Raw genomic sequence first — 23,268 nt, 5'->3', positions numbered from 1 at the left:
TGACTGACAGGAGGATTTTAAAGTTAATAGTTCAGAAACTCTGGTCCCTAGAACTATTTGATGACTACAGAACAGTTATTGTTACATTATGGTATTGATGATAGAAAGTAGATTTTGGTTTATCACCATGAAAAAGAGGTGAGTCATCTCACTGAAGAGGCTCTATTTTGGCCTAATGAGGTAGCCAACCTTAGGGAACAGAGAAATGCTCAGAGTTGAAAAGCCATCTCAGGAGAGATTTCAAATTAAGATATTAAATATGTAAACATTTCAGTGCACAGGGGGGTATATATCCAGCCCCAAAGTGCTTAAAAAAGAGAAAGTTTCAAGCAGGAGGAGGACATGGAAAAGAATCAGAAGTAAGTATGTAATAATTCCTTTGGCAGTAGCCACAGTCCATCTCTAGACTATGTTTCAGAACAACATGAAAGTACCAACAAATTCTGTGCAACTCAACTTAAATATACACATATATACATGTCACCATATCTTAAACTTTAATGCAAAACTGAGAGTCACACCAGTTCCTACAGAATCCTAGAATGTCAGAGTGGAAAGGACCTCAGAAATCACCAAGTCCAAATCCTCATTAGATAGAGGAGTTTCCAGCACAATTATTGTCCTTCTGAACACTTTGTTTGTTAATAATCTTTAGGAGTAACAGCTAAGCATATGGAGTGGTTTGACTTTTTCATATTCTTTTCAACTAATTTCTTGACTTGTTTTTTTCCCCCTACTGAAGTACGGTTGTTATACTAATACTAAAAATATTAAACATTAATAAGGAAATTGCTTGAAAAAAAGCACTGCTTTTGTTGTTATTCTCATCTCAGGTTTATTTTTAATAGAATTTCTGAGGGAACATTTCTCTCTCTACCCTCAAGAGCCTGAGGCAATAAAGCAAAATATCTCACCAGAGCATACTTTTTTTCAGCTGGTCCTTATTCTACCCTGGGATCTGATAGAAGAATCCCAGACACTTATGACAAGTAAGCTGGGAATATTACCTTATGGATACAGATTTAAGGGCATCTCTTCCTTCTACTTTGCTCAGTGCAGTGGGAAATGCCTGTAACTGTAGCTTGAGTACATTACAGATTTTGTTTGATGTGTTCCCCACCACTTCAGTTTATAATGCAATATCCCCTGGCTTTATTTTGTAATGTGTCTTTTGCAGTATACACTCAGCATCCTTAGGTGCTTTACCAAGTTAAATAATACACTTAGAGAGCTAAATGGGAGCAGAGGGAAAGAAGAACTAAGAGGTGGAGAACAGGGGGAAAGGTATATTTTCCAGACAGATTTTAAAACAAATAGGTGCTACTAGGCTGACTTGGTTGACCCCAGGCAAAATTGTAAAGGAGGTAAAGTTTAAATTCAAGACCTAGTCTAGCCCATCTCCTCCTCCTAAACCATTCCTCATTGCTCTATCTTTTCTTCTCTTTCCAGTGTCCCCTAATCCTTCTCTCAGAGTCCAGGGTGGGGGCGGGAGGGTACTGTGAGGACCTAAGTAGCCTCCCCATCTGCTACAACCAAGAGCCCCAAGGAGACTCAAAACCCTTAAGTCCCTTTACCCCATCACTGAGGTGTTTGAATATCAATGAGTCACCAATTCCTTAGATGTCCACCCTCCCTTAGTATGAATTACTCAGTGACCTAATCAGATCTATGTCCTTCCTCCCTGATTATCCCTCCTTAAGAGTATTTCTCCTAGAGGAAGCTGGCTTGCTCTACTTTCTCTCTGCCAACTTTCTTCTTGTGCTCTGTACTTCCTCACATTGCACTTTGGGATCCCAAATCTTCCTCAACCTATATTAGGCAGGGGATCATGCTGCCTTGGTCACATGGAGGGACCTCTGAAAGACACTCTTAGCTCTTGTTCATAAGGAAATTACCATGAAGGTGGTAAAGAAAATGAAAAATTACTTAGTGTGGTGAAAAGATTCAGATTCAGATTCCAATAAGATTTCTTCAATTCAATAAACATTTATTAAGTGCCTACTATGTACCAAGCACCGTGTTAAGTGCTGGGGATACAAATAAGAAAGACTGTCCATGCCCTCGGGGGGCTTATCATTTAATGGGGGAAGACAATAAACAAAAGGAATCTGAAAAGGGGAGAGTCATTGCCACTGGAGTACCCAGCAAAGGGACATGATATTCTGCGGAATTGAAACCAAGTGGAGCGACTGATAGAAAATGGAGAATTACCTGAAAAGGTCTGATCTGAGCCTCTATAAGGCAAGGCTTTAGAAGAAGTTTACTGCACCACCTTCCACTCCTCTAATCAGAGGGTAGTGGCAAAAAGAGTTGAAAAAGTATTGAAAAAAAAAGAAAAAAAATTTAAAAGAAGAAAAAGTATTGAGCTTATTTTGATGAGCTTATCCTGGATGAGGTGAGATTCTCAGGAGTCAAAATGCTACCAGGGAAATTTTTTTTGCCTTTTTGGAAAGAGGAATGAAATATCATCACTTCCCAACAATTTTTTTCCAACCTACCTTGGTCTCGCATGATTTAAAATTCTCAATATTTTTTTCCTTAGCAACCAATTTGATTTGATTAATATACATGGTTATTCTAGGGTAGTTTCCCCTTCTCTTTGTTGCCATTTTCCTCCTCATTATTTGTCTATAAAAGTTGTCTCTACAGTCTAGATTGTAAGCTTCTGAAGGGCAGGAACTATGCTTCCCCTTTATTTGTATCCCCCATGGAGCAAGAAAAATGCTACTAAGTTGTCAATAGAGAGACTAAGAGAAAGGAAATATACCCAGGTTGCTGTAACATAAAAAAGCAACAATGTGGCATGTCCACTTGATAGGTTAGTAAACCAAAAACGGTGCAGTTTCATAACGTGTTGCGAGAGTTAGCAAGCTAGTATGTAGAACTTGAACAAGAAAAACAATCTTGGAGGTAGTTCACTGGAGAAGGTCCTGAAAGAGGCATGTAAGCCAAGATGAGAAATCAGCATGATCTTATAGCCAAAGGGCAGGTGAAATATTAGATCTATAGGGTTTAGGTTTTCCAATGAGAACAAACTAAAGGATACCAGCAGGGATAGAGACTGAGTTACTCTAGCAACCCCTGATTGCTAAAGTGGACGAAGACCACCTATTAATGACAAATAAGGTCTGTTGTCTATTTCTCAACCACCATCATCTCTTCATTCTCGCAACAGCAATAACTCCTTTGAGTGAAGTTACAGCGCTGTGCAAAACTACCACAAATGAAACTGCAAAGTGGAACTCTGAACAAGATCAGGATTTCAACATCGAATGAAGTAGCTGAGGAAAAAAAAGAGCTAAGGGTTTCTCTCTTTGAAGTCATAAAGAGAAAGGAAGAAAAGAATTGAGAACAATAACAGTTAAATATTAATGAGAAAGATACAGAATTGTTTCTTTAAATAAGTGTTTATTTCTTTCAATTTTGCTCATGTGTATCCTTTTAAAGAATAGTGTTCTTTAATGTTGCTATGCTAACCATTTTAATAAAGAAACTATATTTGCTATATTAAAAAAGAAAGGATAATGAGAATGAGTGGGAAAGTGTGGCAATCTCTCTTTCAATTATTGTACGTATGGCTGAAGCCAGGCTATTTGGGTCACAATAACAGTAATAGCTGACACTTTTATAGTAGTTTCTATTTATTACTTTATTCTCATATTGCAATAATTCTGTGAGGGAGACACACACTTCTACAGGTGCTATTATTCCCATCTTACAGATAAAAAATCTGAGTCTCAGAGAAGTTAAGTGATTTGCCTTTAGTCACATAATATGAGTCAGACTTGGGATATGAACAAAAGTTTTCCTGACTCCAGGTTCAGCATTATGAACTGCAACACATGTGCTCTTCTACATAAAATCAACGTGACCTGCAAACAATTGACTCTGGATTTCAGGAATTAAACAAACTCCCCATTTCTGAATTTGTATATCTAAATGTAATCAGGAAGCAGTGCTAGAGGAGCTAGGCAGGACAAGCTGTCCATTATACGTTGAGCCACTGGACTTATTGAGTATATGACCAACCTAACCTCCTTTCATGTGGGTAGAGCTTAGAGCCTTCAGGACCATAATTTCCTCTTTCCAAGCAACTCATTCTCCCTCTCTTTGCAGGATAGGGGGAGAGGGAGGGAGGGAGGGAAGAAGGAAGGATAAAAAAAACAGAGAGGGGGAGAGAAGGCAAGAAGAAGGAAAGGAAGGAGGGAGGGAGGAAAGGAAGGAGGGAAGGAAGGAAAGAAGGAAGGAAGGAAACAAGGAAGGAAGGAAACAAGGAAGGAAGGAACGAAGGAAGGAAGGAAGGAAGGAGGGAAGGAAGGAAAGAAGGAAGGATGGAAGAAACAGAAGGAAGGAGGGAAGGAAGAAGAGAAAGAGAGAGCAAAGAGACAGAAGGAGAGAAGGAAAGACGAGGAAGAGGAAGAGAAGGAGAGAGCGATGGATGGAAGAAGGTACCTGTGGTTTTCTCCCTTCATGGCCTTGCTGTTCATTTTAGCCTTCAATTTCATTTCTAGAGGTATACTTATTTCTGAATTCATTGACAATCTCCCACTTTGACCAACTGTTCTGAATAAATTCCAAGCCCCCAGGATCAGCCTAAACCAATTATTTTGTATCTCTAAAATAATGAATATTCTCTGTCTTATCTTCTCTCTATTTGTAAGCATTAAGTAGAATATATGCACAGTTTAATGTTTCTGTTGATCAACTATTTTATACCATTTGCCAGCTTAAAAACAAGAGAGAGAGAGAGAGAGAGAGAGAGAGAGAGAGAGAGATAGAGAGAGGGAGAGAGAGAGAGAGAGAGAGAGAGAGAGAGAGAGAGAGAGAGAGAGAGAGAGAGAGATTTCTGAAGCCCAGAGGGAAATGTGTGGGTTTAAAGTAAGTAAGATGCCCACCATACAATCTACTGCAGAGAAGGAAAGGGGAGCAGGTAAGGAAGGCCATCAGTTTCAGTTTCTACCCTAGACTGAACCAGCCCCACAGGATACTCGAAGATATAATTTGCAGTGGAATCATCCTCACTGTACTGGCTCAGACTTCAGCACAGATGCTCACAAACTCCCATCTGTTCTCCATGGTTCTATCCTCATATTTCTTGCTTACCATAGTACCTACACCCTCCTTTCTCCTTTTGGCTTCTTTGCTTATTCCTTTTCCATACCTACTACCTATAAGTCCCTCCCCCAATGTCATTGTCAGCTGAGAAGAGAACTGCCCTCTACCCAAAGCCCCACCTGTCTCACTTTGCCCATTTTTCTATACTTTTTAGTAGGGCTCCAAAACATTGATTATATTTCTTCCTGGGGCTAAAACATTTTGTAAACCCTTACAAAATTAGCTTTGGTATGCTTGATTTCTGCGAATATTCAGCCCAAGAAGCAAAGCAAACATTAGAATTTAGTATCATTATTATTATAATGAATATTAACATTATTCTAATAATGATTAATCAGTGTCCTGCCTTACTTTAAGTTTATGAATTCTACATTTTAGCTAAACTGTACAACTAGTTATTCTCTTATCCCATCCTGTGGCTTCCCATTGCTGTACATTTCACAAGTATCGCCCTCATCTGGACATACTAAAAAGAGTTTTCCTTCAAGGCTCAGCTTAGATGCCACCTTACTACATGAAGCCTTTCTTGATTCCTTCAGGTGAAAGAGGTTTTTTTCCCCCTTTTCATTTTTTTCCCTAAAGCACTTTCTGTTTACACTTCCTTTGCCCCTATCACAACCACCCCTCTTTTACTATGTAAGTTTCATATCCCTACTACACAGAGACTGTAAATCTCTAAATGTAGGAATGCCATTGTTGATCATCTCTGTATCCCTAACACACTGAACACAGTAAACACTTAATACATGTTTATTGAATTGAGTTGTTAATTTCTTAGGGGTAAAGTTTGGGAGTCAAGAGGCCTTCTTCATCCTCTTTAAATCACATGACATGGGCCACAGTCTGTGGCAACCTAAGAGTGGCTGGCTTTGTTCTCTGTAAGGCTGTTAGAGAATTGCCATTTCTCTTTCCTGATTTCTTTCTCTTCAAGGAGAATAAAGAGGAAACAGCTAAAATAGGCTGTGATCTCTTCATTCCCACAGACCCACAGGAGTAAAAATAGTGCTACATCCATCTTAGTTGACCAAACAAAGATTTAGAAGCCAAAGGACACAGATTCATTCCCCATGAAGGTCAGTTGTTACTGTTGTTGTTCAGTTTCTGACCCTCCATGACCCTATTTTGGGCTTTTCTTGGCAAAGATACTGGAGTGGTTTGTCATTTCCTTCTCCAGGGGATCCAGTAGATCCATTTTGTCAGGCAATCAGAGGTTAGATGACTTTCCCAGAGTCATATAACTAAGAAGTGTCTGAGACTAGATTGGAACTCAGATCTTCCTGACTCCAGGCCCAGTGTTCTATCAAGTGAGCCACTAACTGCCTCATGAGGCTCACTGAGGCTCACATGAGAGCTCCACTCTATTCCTCTTCTCTAGAATTCCTCTCTTACTTTAAGCAAATCTGTTAAAGGTGAATTATCTACCACAATGTAGATGGGGTTACGAGTATATAACTATGGGAGGCAGAGCCAAGATGGCAGAGAAAATGTAGTGACTCACCTGAGCTCTCCCCCAAACCCCTCAGAACACCTTTAAATGTCATAAAACAATAGCTGGAGTGGCAGAGCCCACAAAAGGACAGGGCAAAATAATTTTCCAGCCAAAGACAACTTAGAAGGTCATCAGTAAAGGTCTGTCACACCCGGGTAAGAGTGGAGAACAGTCCAGGGCAGGCCACACAAGCACAGTTCCAGCCCCAGTAAACTTTGGCTTTGGAAGCCACTGAATCAGCAGCAGTAGGTCTGCTTCCAGAGCTCTCAACCCACAGATAAGGGGATGAACAATTGATCTGGAGGATATTATAGGGGTCTCTTTGCTGGCATAGGGGCAGGACTCTGTTGCTTTGCCCATACTTGGATCTGGGTCACAGTCCTAAGTGGAAATGCCAGGGCAAGGAGGAGTATTTGCATACCATAAATTGTGACTACAGTGGAGTAGAGCCCCTCATCACATTTCCAGGGCAGAAAAGAATGCTGGTATTCACTCACAGATCAGAGCATAGGCCAGGAGAGCAGTAAACACACTTCTCCTTAGATCATACCTCCTTGAAAGAACTGAGAACTTATAGGTCCCTAGAAGTATCTCTGAAAACAGCTGCACAAAACCCATGAAGCTTTGGCCAGTGTGCCCTTTACCCTGGAAGCAGAGCCCCACTTTAACAAAGAGTTAAAAGTCAAGAAATAGACTGGAAATATGACCAAACAACAAAAAAAAACATTCTGACCATAGAAAGTTACTATGGTGACAAGAAAGATCAAAACACACACTCAGAAGAAGACAACAATGTCAAAGCTCCAACATCTAAAGCCTCCACGAAAAGTGAGTTGGTCTCAGGCCATGGAAAAGCTCAAAAAGAATTTTGAAAATCAAGTAAGAGAAGTAAAAGAAAACTTGTGAAGAGAAATGAGACTGATGCAAGAAAATCATGAAAAAAGAGTAAACATCTTGGTAAAAGAAATACAAAAAATATTGAAGAAAAAAATACCTTAAAAAACAGAATAGATCAAATGGTAAAGAGTTACAAAAAGCCAATGAGGAGAATGCCTAGAAAAGCAGAATAGGCCAAATGGGAAAAGAGGCACAAAAATTCACTGACAAACAAACAAACAAACAAAAAACCTCCTGAAAAGTAGAACTGGCCAAAGTAGAACTGGCCAACAGTAGAACTGGTACAAAAGCTCACTGAAGAAAATAACTCCTTAAAAATTAGAATGGAGCAAATGGAAGGTAATGACATCATAAGAAATCAAGAAACAATAAAACAAAACCAAAGAATGAAAAAAGAGATGACAAGGTGAAATATCTCACTGGAAAAAAAAAAAAACAACTGACCTGGAAAATAGATCCTGGAGAGATCACTTAAAAATTATTAGACTATCTAAAAGCCATGATAAAAAAAAAAGACCAAGACATCATCTTTCAATAAATTATCAAAGAAAACTGCCCTGATATTCTAGAACCAGAGGATAAAATAAAAATTGAAATAATCTACTGATTACCTCCTGAAAGAGATCCCAAAATGAAAACTCTCAGGAATATTATTGTCAAATTCCAGTGTTCCCAGGTCAAGGAGAGAATATTGCGAGCAGCCAGAAAGAAATAAATCAAGTATGGTGAAACTACAGTCAGGATAACTCAAGATTAAGCTGTTTCTACATTAAAGGCTCAGAGCGCTTGGAATATGCTATTCTGGTTGTCAAAGGAGTTAGTATTACAACCAACAAATGGATATTCAATGAAATATAGAACTTTCAAACATTTTTGATTAAAAGACCAGTGCTGAATAGAAAATTTTACTCTTAAATATAAGACTCAAAAGAAGAATGATAAAGGTAAACAGAAAAGGGAATTCATAAGAAACTTAATAAAGTAAACTGTTTACATTCCTACATGGGAAGACGATACTTGTAACTCATAAAAACTTTCTCATTATTAGGGCAGTTAGGAGTATATATATAGACAGAGGTCAGAGTTGTGAGTTATATATATAGAGGGATGATATCTAAAAAATAAAAGGAAGGGATGAGAAAGAGGAATGCCCTGGGAAAAAAGGAAAAGGAGGGGTACAATAGGGTAAATTATTTTACATGAAAGAGCATGAAAAATTATTAAGCAAGTTTTTCTGACAAGTCTCATTTCTCCAATATATAGGGAACTGCGTCAAATTTAGATAGGATCCATTCTTTAATTGATGAATGATCAAGACGTATGATCATTTTTCAGATGAAGTAATCAAAGCTATCTATAACCATAAGAGAAGGTTCTCTAAATGGCTATTGACTGGAAGAATGCAAATTAAAACAATTCTGAGGTACTACCTCATACCTATTAGACTGGCTAATAGGACAGAAAAGGAGAATGACAAGTGTTGGAAGGGATGTGGGAAAATGAGACATTAATACACTGTTGGTGGAATTGTGAACTGATTCAACCATTCTTTAGAGTAATTTGGAGCTATACCCAAAGGGCTATAGAATTATCAATACCCTTTGACTTAGCAGTGCCATTACTAGGTCTATATCCAAAAGAGGTTTAAAAAATGGGGGTGGAGAGGAAAGCACCTATATGTACACAACTATTTATAGCAGCTCTTTTCTGGTGGCAGGGAGTTGGAAATTGAGATTATGCCCATCACTTGAGGAATAGTTGAACAAATTGTGCTATGTGATTGTGGTGGAACGTGATTGTGCTATAAGAAATGATGAGCAGGATGCTCTCAGAAAAACCTAGAAAGATTTACATGAGCTAATACAAAGTGAAGTATGCTGTATACAAAGTAACAGCAATTGTAAGATGATCAGCTGTGAATGACTTGGCTCAGCTCTAAAGGACTTGAGATGAAAAATGCTATCCATCCCCTAGAAAGAATGGATGGTGTCTGAATACAAATTGGAGCATTTTTTTTACTTTATTTTTCTTAGGTTTTTTTATGTATGTTTTCTTTCACAACATGATATATCAGTGAGGCAATAATAACAATGCAGATGATAATTGTCAAAATGCCTTTGTAGTTCTGTGTGGCAAAGTATGAGAGACTCTCCACAAAGAAGGCAGAAGAAGCATAACATTTATTCAGACACCAGAGAACCATATCCCACAAGCCATTTATCCAATCTACAAGAGCAGTAAAAAATTCAATACACAATATCACAACATGGAGCCTTGCCATCCCAAAACCTCTCTGACCCCCTGCTGGGTCTTCCCAAAGACAAACTCACAGTACAGCTAAATCAGTCTGTTCAGTTCTATCACAAAGGTGGCCATTAGCAGCCATAACTGCGCTCTCTCTCTCTCTCTCTCTCTCTCTCTCTCTCTCTCTCTCTCTCTCTCTCTCTCTCTCCATTTCCTGTGATATAACTTCCTCTTCCTATCAGGAAGCTCCTCTCACCACACTTGACTTAGGCTTCTTGTGATATAAGCAGGTCACATGGCCTATTAATGGGTGGGAAAGATCTTCAAATCTAAATTGCTACTACACATGACTAATATGGAAATGTTTTACATAACTATGCACGTATAACCTAAATCAAAATCCTTGCCTTCTTAATGAGGGGTGTCAGGAAGGGGGAAAAGAGAGAAAAATTTTAAAACAAATGTTAAAATTGTTTTTACATGTAATTGCAGACAAATAAAATACTAATAATTCAAAAAAATTTTAAAAATTTTTAAAGAGTATATAACTAGTACCTGTAAAACAACCACAAGTACATAGAAGACTATTTAATAATGGTTTGCTATTTACATCATTATATAGTTTTCAAATGGTAGCTTATTATTACCGGTTAGAATGACAATTGCTTTTTTTCCAGGTGAAACTCCATGGGCAAACTTATACAGCATTTTAGCCTTTAACCTGAAAATCCACCCTTGCTTTCATATACATAAAACAAGTAAGCATTGTATTATAAAGTTATTAACTAGCCTCTTCTCAATAAATTCCTTCAGTCTCCTCAGTTGTTCTCTCTGTATGTGAATGGTTAAAGTCTTCAGGGATTTTTTTTTCCCACATCAGACCTCCTAAATTTTGAGAGAAAAAAGAGAGAGGATAACTACCACCTAACATTCAAAACTGCAAAAATGAAAAAGGGTTAGTACAGAGACTTCCTGTGGAATTCTATGTTGACTCTGTAGCACAGTAAGAGAATGTGCCTGAAAACTTCTAAAAGAGTCTTTGTTGTTATAGTTTATTATTTGATCTCTCACAACATGCTGAAAGCCACAGAGAGCACACATTTGAGGTGGTATCTGCCCCTGAGGTGTATACCTTCTGAAGCAATGTAAACCATTTCACATGCAATTTATGTATCACCATTCACACATATTGCAGGAATTTGGGTACAGAGAGGCAAATCATAGAGATTCTAACATATAGATCACAGGCATTGACAGGGACACTCAAGGGAGTAGACACTGGGAGGAAGAAAAAAAAAAGAAGGAATGATTCTAAGAACTGTCATGGGGAAAATGTGTATTGAATACTCATGAAGACCAGAAAGGTTCCGTGCTGGCCGAATGAAGCACAAAAGGCAAAAATCTTTGTAGTAGGCTGATCCTCTAACACTTGATAAAAATTTGATCTCATGAATTTGGAGGGAACTCTCCAATGATGACAATATCTACCTGTATGTACCACATCTATTAATATCCTGTACCACACTTATCGATTTCCCACTATAAATTTGGCATAAGGGTCTATCTTTTGTGCTGGGGGGCATCCTCACTCTGTTCAGATATTGCAAGTATACTAAAAGAGCACTCAAGATGTCTACTTGTCATCCCCACCCTGTTCATGTGCCCAGGCTATCTTTTTTGCCTACAAGCCTTTTTCCTGACAAATCTTTTATTGCTGTTCTTTGAAGCTCTTCATTAGTTACCTGTTGTGGCCCAATCAAACCCACCTTGTGTCTCTCCATTTCTATCAGTCTGATATTAACTTTCATTTCTTAAGATAATGTTGTGTTCTATGTTTTACAGTTGCATAATATCAACAAAATGTTGGAATGTTGGTATAAAAAGGTAGAGTTTCTGATAAAGGCCTAGCTTCTTAAATATATAGGGAACTGAGCCAAATTTATAAAAATAAGAACCACTCCCCAGTTGATAAATGGTCAAAGGACAAGCAGTTTCGAGAAGAAATAAAAGCTATCAAGAGTCACATGGAAAAAAAGTTGTAATTCTCTATTGATTAAAGAAATGCAAATTAAAACAACTCTGAAGAACCACCTCACATATATCAGATTGGCTAATATGAACAGAAAAAGAAAATGAGAAATTCTGGAGATGTGGAAAAACAGAGACACTAATACACCATTCTGGAGAACAATTTGGAACTATGTCCCAAAGGCTAGAAAACTGTGCACACCCTTTGACCCAGCAATACTAGTGCTATGAGGTCGGTATCCCAAGGAAATAAAATAAAAAGATCTTTAAGCACCAAAGTATTTATAACAGCTCTTTTGGAGGCCCATCCATCCAGCAACGGCTGAACAAGTTGTGGTATATGATTGCAATGGAATATTATTGTGCTATAAGAAATGATGAGGGGGTGATTTCAGAAAAAAAATCTAGGAAAACATATATGAACTGATGCAAAGTGAAGTGAGTAGAATTAACACAACTTTGTACGTAGTAATAGCAATATGGCAAGGATGGTCAACTGTTAAAGACTTAGCTATTCTGATCAATACAATGATCCAAGACAATTCCAAAGAACTCATAATGAAATATACTATCCACCTCCAGATAGAGAACTGATGAACTTAGAGTGCAGATTAAAGCATTTTTCCCATTCTTTATTTCTTGCTTTTTTCAGCATGGCTAATACGGAAATATAATTTTCATGACTTCACATGTATAAGGGGTGTTATGTTGCTCGTCTTCTCAATTGGTGGGGCATGGAGTAAAGGAGAGAATTTGAAACTCAAAATTTTAAAATTAAAGTTCAAGAAAGGAAAAAATAAAACGACAGGTGGACTTTCTAAAAAAAATGAAAAGCTAGAGCTTTATTTCTAGGAGAAGCTTAAGGGTCATTAAATAAGCCATTCAATTTTCTAAAGGCAACTCAGCCCTCTCTCTCCTTTTTCTGTTCAATTTTGGGCCCAACTCATGATCTGAGAGTAGAGGCCAATGCAAAGTTGAACTGGTTAACTATGCAAACAAAATTGGGAAGGGAGAAAAGTGAGGTTAAAGCTGGGGCAATAGCCTTAGAGAGTGCTTAGAGATGGGGAGATAAGAGCAGTGGTAAAGATGAAGAATAGATTTAGGAAAAGTGAAGGCTAAGAGGAGCCTCCCACTAAGATGGGAGAAGCTTGAGGTCATTAAAGAAGCTTCAGAAATTCTTGTTCTGCTCTCACTGTCTAATTCTGGGCACAACTCAGTAACTATTTGTACCATTTGTCACAATTATACATACTTATGAACAAATTCTGTAGGTTATCTATCCAACTACATAACGTTATAGTCAATCTCTCATCTACTTGCTCGTTTCTATGTGGTTTCCCAGGCCAAACTCTTTTATTAGATGCAGATATTTATAATCTTCTGGGGCTTTATGTGTTATGCCCTGCCTCCCCTCCAGTTTCTCCTTCTTGCCCCAGCTCACTCCACTGTTTTTACTCCCATCTCCACGGACCCCACTGTTTGTGTTCCCTTCTCCACAGAAATAATCCTGCCTCAGCTTGTCCTACTGTTTGTGTCCCCATCTCCATGGAAATCTAATTGTGTTCTTTCCCTTTAAATACCCTTTCTCTTCCCCTCCTCACGGCTGTTCGATTTGAGTAATTACTCCGAACAGTTGCGCACTTCAATAAATCCACACCTAAATTTATATCTGGGTCTCGCTTGCTTTTTTTTCAGCACAACATATGTAATTCCTTATAATGTAATCCACGCATGAGAGCATTTGAACTCATCACCCATACTGATGATGAAGTTCCTTCAACTTGGATGCTTTATCAGATCTATAGTAGACACCATTAGTGAGCAAATATCTCTCTTTTTTATGCTATGCCTAATGTTTATAATCAGCCCTTCAAACGAGGTTATTTCTGTCATAATATCCTTCAAGTAATCTTAAGTGATTTTATAGATAAGAGATATCTTATTGGAAAAGAGCCTTTTGAATGGCATTTGGTTCACCTGAATCAAATGCTTTTTCACAACCAATAAATAAGAAGAGTAGAATCTTATATTCTCTGTTATCTGTCACTCAATTACATGATTGTAAATATGTAGTCCATTAAAGGATAGTGTTTGAGAAAGCCTGCTTATTCCCTATTAATACTGACATGAAAAATTACCTTGATGAGTGTGGAGATAAGTCTCATAAAGATTTTGTATAAATGAAGAAATAGTCAGTAGTTGTTAATTTTCTCTCAGTAACCTTTTTTCAATATTAGGGTCTAAGACTTTTTCTCCCATGCCTGTGGTAACCTCTTTTCCTTCATATACCTTTTGAATCAATTGCTCAATGCTCTTACAATCATGATATCTCAGCATAAATCTCCTCTGTGAACACTTGGTCTAATCTGGATGTGTTTTTCCATCTTTTCTCTAGTTAATGTCATTTCTGTCTCTTCTATACGTATATCTGGGATTGTCATGTTAGAATACAAATAATGTAGCTCTACTTTTCTCAGTGATGAACTCAATTCAATGCAATTTTTTTGCCAATCTTTTCCATTTTTCTCTCTTTGTTGTATCCTTCCATTTTCATTCTTAAATGCTCTTGGGATGACTTTGCTTAATTAGATCTCTTGCCAAGCTTTTTAAAAAAAATCTATTTTCATCTCCCCTCCTTAAATTTTCTTTACAAAGAAGTATTCCTGCTCATAATCATCATTCTTCTTTATAAAATTTTGCACATGAGTTTCTATTCTAAATAAGTGGAGCCTTTGGCCACTATTTTTCTCTCTTTCCCAAGAAAGTCAAATGATTGTTGATTAATGTGTTTTTAGCTCTTTCAGGCTTCTCATTGTATTAATTGATTTTTTTCAGTTATATCTCATTACAAAATTATTGTAATCTTCAAGAAGGTGCTTTTAGCTATCTATTTCTACAAGTCTTGGGAACAGACAGAATCACTCAAGGAAGTGGATATAAGAAAAAGAGAAATCTCAAACCTTGCAGTAATTTGTACATTGAATATACAAGATGGGTGAAATTTATGTTGGCCAAATACAGCACAAAAGAGTGCTTTTTCTGGCAGATATGTATAGAAAATAGTAATGTATATTTGAGGTGAGGGCTTTGATCTGATCTGCTTTTCTTTTTCTCCTTGCCTCCTAGTATCATTTGTATGTCAATCAAGGAGAATTTGGCAATAAATGAGCGAAGCCCCAGTCCACACAACTTCTAGGCATAGACCGTGAAATGGGTTTTGAGAGAAACGGATATAAAATCAGGAATTTAATAGCTTTTAAAATATGATTTTTTAAAATCCAAACTGAGATAGTTGTTTGTGACCCAGTATCTAAAGTCTGAATTAGGAAAAAATAGATCAAAAGATAGACATAATCTCATTCTGGGAAATTCTTCTGTCTTTTACTGTCTGCCTAATTGAGTATGATGGTTCGTGGCCCCAAGCCTTGGACTTGAAGAGCTCACTCTATTGGAGGAAAGGCTTTCTAGTTAATACACCACAGCAGATGTTAGCCCTGAGCAGCATATAATCCTGAAGAGATTAAATGGCTTTAAGAGGCTAAATAGCTAAAGCTATTTACACAGTGGCAGAGAATAATCTGGTGACCAATGCCAGCCAGAGCTCTATATTAAAAATCATTACCAAGTAACTCTGATCACTACATTTAGAAAATATCTCCCTGTATTGTCAAGTAATTAACCGTCTCTGAATCAGTTGATATGATAACCTATCTTCGGGACTGGGTATTAGATGACTTTGAAATTAGCACCGCAGCTAATTATAACTGAGTCCCAGTGGGGGAAGAATGGGCTAGCTGAAAGAGATGTAGTCTTTGGCTGCAGGTAGAAGAATTGCTAACCTTAAAGATGAGAAAAAAAAATGTTTGCCTGGCAGGGAGCAGCAAAGATACCACATCTAGTGGGGAACAGTCCTAGTAGAGAATAACATATGACATCACCACACAATATGGACAGCTCTGCTGCATCAGACATGAGTTACCCTGTTACCAATGTGTCTTGGTCATGTTTTTCATGCATGTTCCCTCTTTCTATTATCTATATTTGTGAGAGAGTAAGCTCAAGATTTATGATTTAGGGGGAGACAGAGACGTAGAATTTATTTAGGTTATTAAACTATTTCATTAAATGACTTTGCTTTGAACTAAACATATCCGCCAGTTAACTGATGTTTGTTGTTGTTTATTGAAAAGAAACAATGACACCAGAAGAGTGACGTCTTGACTTGCAAGTGAATTGGATTTAAGTGAGGAAGGGCTGTGCAAAGTCATCAGCCTCACTGTCTCCTCAAAGTCCTCTGGGTCCAGTGGCAAGATATAAGTCAAGACAACTGGAGATGGCCTCTGATGCAGTGGGGAGACATTGGCCTTTTTAAACTAAGGTCTCTCCCAGGTCTCAGTTTGTCTGAGGCAACACCCATTCAGTGATTTGGTCATTTAGGGCTAAGTAAGAAATGAGGCAAAAGATGGCCAAGTTTGCCTACTCAAAAAAAAAATCAATCTGGGAGGAAAAGACCCTCAGGGTTTCTGGACAGAACAGCAACAGTTGCTATTTACACTCACTCTAAGCCATCAAAATTCAAACAACGACCAAGTGAGAATTGGGTTGGCACCCTGTTATTGGCCAATCCATGAGAACCAGAGTGATTTGGGTTTAAGGCATAGTCAATTAGCTCCATTTGAATCCCAATGGGCTTTATCAAACCTTGTTTTCCAGAAATCATAAATGAAATTACATGGGACAAAAGAGTTAATTGTTCCAGTGTTGGGGGTGGGGTGGCAGCAAAGATACCACATCTAGTGAAGAAGAGGCCTAGTGGAGAATAACACATGACATCATCACACAATAGGGACAGCTCTGCTGCATGGGGTCAGTGATAGAATAAATAAGTAGGGAGAAGTGAAAAATATATAGCCCCTGATATAAACACACATGAGGGTTTAAAAACTATGGCTTAGGGAGGATTCTAAACTACAAAGTACTTAGAACTAGAGATAGTTTTGTGGAGATTCATGGATGAGACAGGATCCAGGTGCTGTATCTAAAAATATTGTTCATATCATTACATACATTGCACAAATCAGTCCTAGAATTGATAACAATAGAAATTAGAGGAGGGAAGAAGGAAGGGAGTGGGGGATGCCTGAGGATTTGCTGCCACATGGATGTCATTCTATTAGTGAAACCAAGAAACTAAGACCCTAATTACTAGAGCATTCAGAAAGAATTTATTTGATAGGAAAAAAAGCAACACTGTAGTTTTGCTGACTGTCAGTCTATAAGTTGCTGTAACAAATCTGTTAAGAAAAAAAAAGGAATCAACCTGCTATTTTCATACAGGGAAAAGGAGATGATTTTGCCCTATTATTACCAGTATTTTGTTTTCTTCTATTTGAAGGGAAATAACTGTTTCCTGGTGAGTTTATTTCCATAAGCAGTGTCTGAAAAGGAATCTCCTACTCCTGTGGTTAGGGGAAATTTGGTCATTAGAAAAACAAAAGCTAGAGAAGATGGTGAATTTCATCAGATATCCAAGTAACTGATCGATTTTTATTTTTGCTTTCATTCAGATCACCTTTAGAATTGAGCAGCTGTGACTGAGGAACTGAACAAAGGCTAATGCTTACAAAAGGAATAATTAGCCCCTGTTAAATGGGCTTGTCTATAGACTAAAGTGCCACATCTTGAAAGGAATACTGAATTAGGGGTCAGAAGACCTGGGTTCAAGTTATGACTCTTTACCTTGCCATAAGAGTTCAGGCGAGTCACACCTCTCTATTTGTGAAATGAGGATCATTTTATTGCCTTGCCTGACTCAGAACTCTTATGAGAATTAAATGAAATTAGAGATATGAAAGTGCTTAGAAAGTAAAGAGCTCTCTAAAAATGTGAGTATTGTTGTCATAATTAAAACATTGAAGGAAATAATTTCTTACCTTGTCAGACTCAGGAAGACAAATATCACTATATAAAAATATCGATAGAGACTGAGTCCCTGTTTCAAAATTGGAGAGGCGACACACAAACACGCTCATGGAAATTTAAACTCATCATCATTTATTGAAAGTCACTAATGATTCTAATGAAGGCAGGAGAGCTTCATTCAAATAAATACATAATTATAGTTAACAAAGCTGACAGGACCCTAATTAATGAATGTGTTCATACTGTTCATGTTTGGGATGATAGAGATACTGCTATTAATGACCAATCTGGGTCATTCAATAGCATGTTCCTTAGCATGGATCATTTCTTCAACCTTTACTTATGACCTCCATTCAGATGACTTCAAATATATACATATATGTATATATACATATATATGAATATATACACATATATGTATGTATGTATATACACACAAGCACGTGTGTGTCTGTGTATATCTGTGTGAACTAAGTGGTACAGTGGATAGAGTGCCAGGCCTGCAGTCAGGATAGATCTGAGTTCAAATCCATCCTCAGACACTTAGTAGGTATATGACTTTGTGCAAGTCATTTAACCCTGTTTGCCTCAGTTTCCTCACCTGCAAAATGATCTGGAGAAGGAAATGGCAAACCACTCTAGTATCTTTGTTAAGAATACCCCAAATAGGATCACAAGGAATTGGACACAACTGAAACAACTGAACAAAATAAATACACATACATACATGCATACATGTGTATATATATATATGTGTGTGTGTGTGTGTGTGTGTGTGTATGTATGTATGTATGTGTATATTTACATATATATATATATATATTCCAATGAATTTATAATTCCATTGATCTGGTTATTCCCTCTAATAACGCATTCATGCCAGTCAATCTAATGAAACTCTTGTCCATATTTCCCCCAAAATCCACCACAGTCCCAGCACCCCTGGCCTGGGGACATCCTCACCTTCACTTGATATTGCATGGATATCAAAAGAGCATTCAGGTTTTCTGTCAGTCATCCCTAACTTTTGCTACACAAGTAGCCCCTCTTCATTTTATTCCATTATACATTTCTTTGATGGTATCCTTTGTAATACTTTTCTGCAATTTCTCATTTGTTATATATTGTATACTACTCATACCCACGTGTGCTTTTATATGCCTCTTTGTATTTATACAGTTGTACACACACACACACACACACACACATACACATACATCCCTAATTTATTCCCTGACCTACAGTGCTGAATTTTTAACTCCCTATTGAATATCTTCATTTGGTTGTGCTGCCAACACCTCAAACTTAACATATCCAAAACTAGACTCATCATCTTCCTCTCAAAATCTCCTCTTCCTCCCTAATTCCCCGACTCTGTTGATGATACCACTATACTACCAATTAATCAGGGTTCAGTCCTCAAAGTAATCTTTGATTATTCTCTCTCTCTGGTGTAACGATGAAAATCATTGATACTTATTATCCATTAGACACCTCATGGTTAATAAAGTTAATAGCTAAACTTGGACTTGGCTTTTAAAGGGATGATTGGAAGACACAGAAGAATAAGATCTGTTGGAGAAAAGAAATAAATGCAAAAAGACAGATGGGCTCCACATAGGGTATTAACTCAAGTCACTGAGATCTGGGGGTGAGAAAATCCACGAATTAGCACAGCCCCCCAAGGACAAGCTCTCTGCTCCAGAAATAGTTTAAATGGAGGAATGGTGAGTGTCAAAGAAGTTCCTTGACCATATGAGTTTCTAGTTAAGGAGAGGAGTCTTGGTCAAACAAGAGTTAAGGCCAAAAAAGCATCAAGAAACAGAACTGTCATGTTGAATACCAGACCTAAACCTATGCTTTCACTGGCACTGTGAACTGTGCAAACTGCAGAGTCGGAAGGGAAGGTGGTCAGCTCTCTAACAACCCTGAGTTCTTCCCACATACTCCCCCTTTCATTGAATGGCAATCAGAGGAGTAATGAAAGTCTGGAGGTGATTATGTAGGTCTATGGTAAGTTATATCTCACTTGAATAAGTAAGGTAACTCTCCAGTGGCCACAAATTCTTTTCTTTTGTGGGTAGGTGCAGGAAGAGGGCTCAACTCTTGGATAACTCTTGGGAACTACAGAGATCCCTTTGGCAGTTGTAAAGCCACTGAAAGAAAACTATGGAGATTTGCTTTGAAAGTTTGTGGTCTAAACCAAGAATGAATCTTTCATACTTTCTGTTGGGTGAAATAAAGCTTCTATTATATCTTATGTCATGTTTGCCTGAGTACATGCATGGCAAATGATGGCCTTTCATCTTTTCTGTATAGACCTAGAATGAGCCAAATCCTTGAGAGATTTCCTTGAGGGATCCTTCATGGTGGGGAGTGGGGGGAGGTGCAAAATGAATATTCTGATGTCATCATAGAAAACCTTTGGTGGGAAAAAAATTTTTAAATGAGCCAAAATTTTTTTTGAGAAACACCCAAGATTGAAACTATGCCATATAAACCCAGAATTTTGCCTGTGGATTACAGGTTATACAGAGCTTGGATCATGTTGCTCCCCGATGAAGAGGCAGAGAAATTCTACAAGCTCTTCCTAGTCAAATCAACATTTATTTTGATCTTTGGTAACTACAATGCAAAGATAATCAGAGTTACATGTAACCTGCCCAAGGTAGGGTTGGAAATTATGACTGAGGTTTGAGAAATAAAAGCAGCAAAAGGCTTAGACACTCTAAGAAGCCTCATGCCTATATGTTCATGAATTTTTTCTTCCCCCATCCAAAAAAAGAAGTAATAGATATTGTGATCACCAAAGAATATAATCACCATCATCCCAAAAAGAAACTTACTGTAATTTAGCAGATAGGAATTGATTGTATCCTGATCTGGGAATGACCTAAAAATCATCTGTTTATGAGCAGCCAGACCATCAACTCAATATAACAATGGTTCAAATAAAAATTTTTTAAAAAGTAGAAGAAAAGATAAGGATCAGAAGACACTGCAAAAACTTGCAATCATGCCAACTTGACTTATTCAGCCATTTATATTCTCCTGTCCCCTGCCCAAATGGGAAATTTCAAAAAGCAAAGAATATTACTAATATTCACCATTTCCTTTAGGAGTTTGTACAAAGTAAAACAGTTACCATAATGAAAGAACAAAAGGAGCTCAACCATCTGGAAACAAAGAGCAAATAATTTATCTCCTTGCCAAGCAGAGATCCATGGCAACTGAGGTCAACACAGCATTAGACTGAAAACTCCTTTGTGTCACACCTCAGAGAAGAACAGCCAAAGATAAAGAACCTTATTGCCTCCCAAAGTGTCACAAAGTAGTGGAAGGGAAGACAAGTGTGCAGAAAGTTTGGCACAAGTTCCAACCGAGATACATTACCTTGAGTACATTTACAAATGACATTGAAGGGAGGACAACATCCCTTTTTCTATCAATTGATGGAACTAATTTTTGGACATTTCCACAACAATCTATTTTCAACATTAATGACAGTGGAGCCACAATACTTAACTCCTAATGCCTCCATATCCAAAGTATCATGCAAAAATATTGAAACAACCCTGCAGTCAAGGAAGTTAGGAAGATTAACTCGACCAGACCAGGTATGTACTAACGAATGTTGCTCTGGAGGTGACACAATCTTGAAAGCCTTGGAGAATAGTTTTTCAAAATGATAGAAAAAAATAAACAATATTATTACCCCCTAAAAGGGGATCAAGAGGACATCAACAGCTATCATCCTATCTCTATATTTCTCATCTCTATAAAATATTCATGAAAGTGACTTATATGTGCATCAAGGCTACCCTTGAGGAAAATATGAGCAGGGACAGGCAAACCCCCACAGTTGGAATATGAGGTCTTACTATGTTTAATGTTTGCCAATTACAAAAAAAGGTATTTTACTCTATAAAAGAAAAAAAATCAGTCTTAATATCTCTTCCTCAATAGAGAGTCTTTCCTACAAGCAATAAGATTAGTTCCCTAACCTTTTCCTTCTCCTCTTTTAAACCATACTTTGTGGAAAAAATCATTTACTCTTCATGAATATAAATCTACTGAGCTCTCTATGAAAGCATAAACTCACAGGATTTTGAGTTAGAAAGTCCCTTAGTGATCATCTAGTCCAACCCCTTCATTTCAGGAGATTAGGAAACCAAAGCCCAGAGGGAAGAATTTGCACAAAGAAGTATTAAGTTTGTCCAGGATTTGAACTCAGGTTTTCAGACACACAATGCTATGCCCTTTCCAATGTCATGGATGGGGGGCGGCAGAAGAGGGATTTGCATTTTAAGCCTTATTTCTCATTATGGGAAGGTTTTAAGCAATAAATGAGAAATTTTGTGGGGATGAGAAGCAAATGAAATCACAATGTGTAGATAATGACTTATTGATGGACTTTGAACATAGTCTAAATCAGAAGAGAGGACTCAAAGAGCCATATATTTTTATTCGTTAAACAATGCCCACTGTAGAAGATAAATCCCTTAACTGTTGTCATGCCTGTATAACCCATAAGAAAGCAGGTATCTTAATCTGAGACTTTATATAGCACTTAACTTAGATTCCATTTTACCACTAATGGTATTAAAGGGGTCAGCTCATACATGACTAATCAATGGCTGTGCCTGTAATTCAGAATTGTCACATTTATGAACTGTATAATTATGTGTTTGTTCTTATTAGGTCTTAAAATTTTTAGAGCTTGGTGGGTAATTATCTCACTCACTTGTGGAGAGACATTACAATGAGCTGTGGAAATGTAAATCAGCACAAATTTTTCTCCAACTAAGAGTCTATCACAAAATGGAGAAGTGGATATCCAGCTGAGGAGAAAAGGAAAGATCCAGGTCTGGGGAGGGTGAAAGGTTAGAGCTAAGTGTGGATGTTCATATACTTGTGGCAACCATCACTTTTCTGAGCTGATAATTTCTCATTTCAGAAAGATCTGTGGGCCACTGACAGAGTCAGCTATGGCATGTGGAAGTAAAATGTAGTACAGTAGATAACATACTGGTGCTTTAGTGAGAAGACCTAAGTTCAAAGCCTACCTGTAATGCTTGCTTTCATTCATTCAATAAACATTTATTAAGCACCAATTATGTGCCAGACACTGTGTTAAGTGCTATTACACTTATATATAAGTATAAAGTATAATCATATAGTAACAGTATCCTATTAATATAACCTTGAGCAAGTATCTCAAAAAAATTTTTTTGTCAACTCTAAAATGAGGTAGTTAGTTTCTCAGATTTCCACCAGATCTAGGTCATGATCTTATCTGTCTAAAGAATGTCAAAACAGCTGCTAAAAAGTGAAAAACTAAAGCCAAACCAGTGACTAGTATCACACAGAATAAAACTAACGAAATTGAGGATTAAAAAATAAGAACCAGAGGAATTTTGTGTAGATGAATGTCCTATAATATGGATGTCTGAGTTATCTTTATATAAAAATGATTAATTAACAATTTTAAAACATTAATAACCAAGCCTTTATTGTGGTTTGGGTGGTATGGAAGATATAGAGAAGATGACACGGTATCTGTTCTTAAAGAG

General features: G+C 37.5%; 1 protein-coding gene across 1 annotated transcript in view; it reads right to left on the bottom strand.

Annotated features, from left to right (window-relative positions):
* LOC118838637 (60S ribosomal protein L15-like) overlaps nucleotides 1-9,887 on the bottom strand; it is a 101,416-nt gene extending 91,529 nt beyond the window's left edge. The window contains exon 1 of the mRNA XM_036745985.1: nucleotides 9,832-9,887. Within this exon, the coding sequence (XP_036601880.1) occupies nucleotides 9,832-9,887 (56 nt within the window). The remainder of the gene's footprint in view (nucleotides 1-9,831) is intronic.
* Nucleotides 9,888-23,268: the final 13,381 nt, after the last annotated feature.

Source organism: Trichosurus vulpecula, chromosome 1 (genome assembly GCF_011100635.1).
Source record: "Trichosurus vulpecula isolate mTriVul1 chromosome 1, mTriVul1.pri, whole genome shotgun sequence".
NCBI classification, from domain to species: domain Eukaryota; kingdom Metazoa; phylum Chordata; class Mammalia; order Diprotodontia; family Phalangeridae; genus Trichosurus; species Trichosurus vulpecula.
This window is presented reverse-complemented; position numbering and strand designations above follow the sequence as displayed.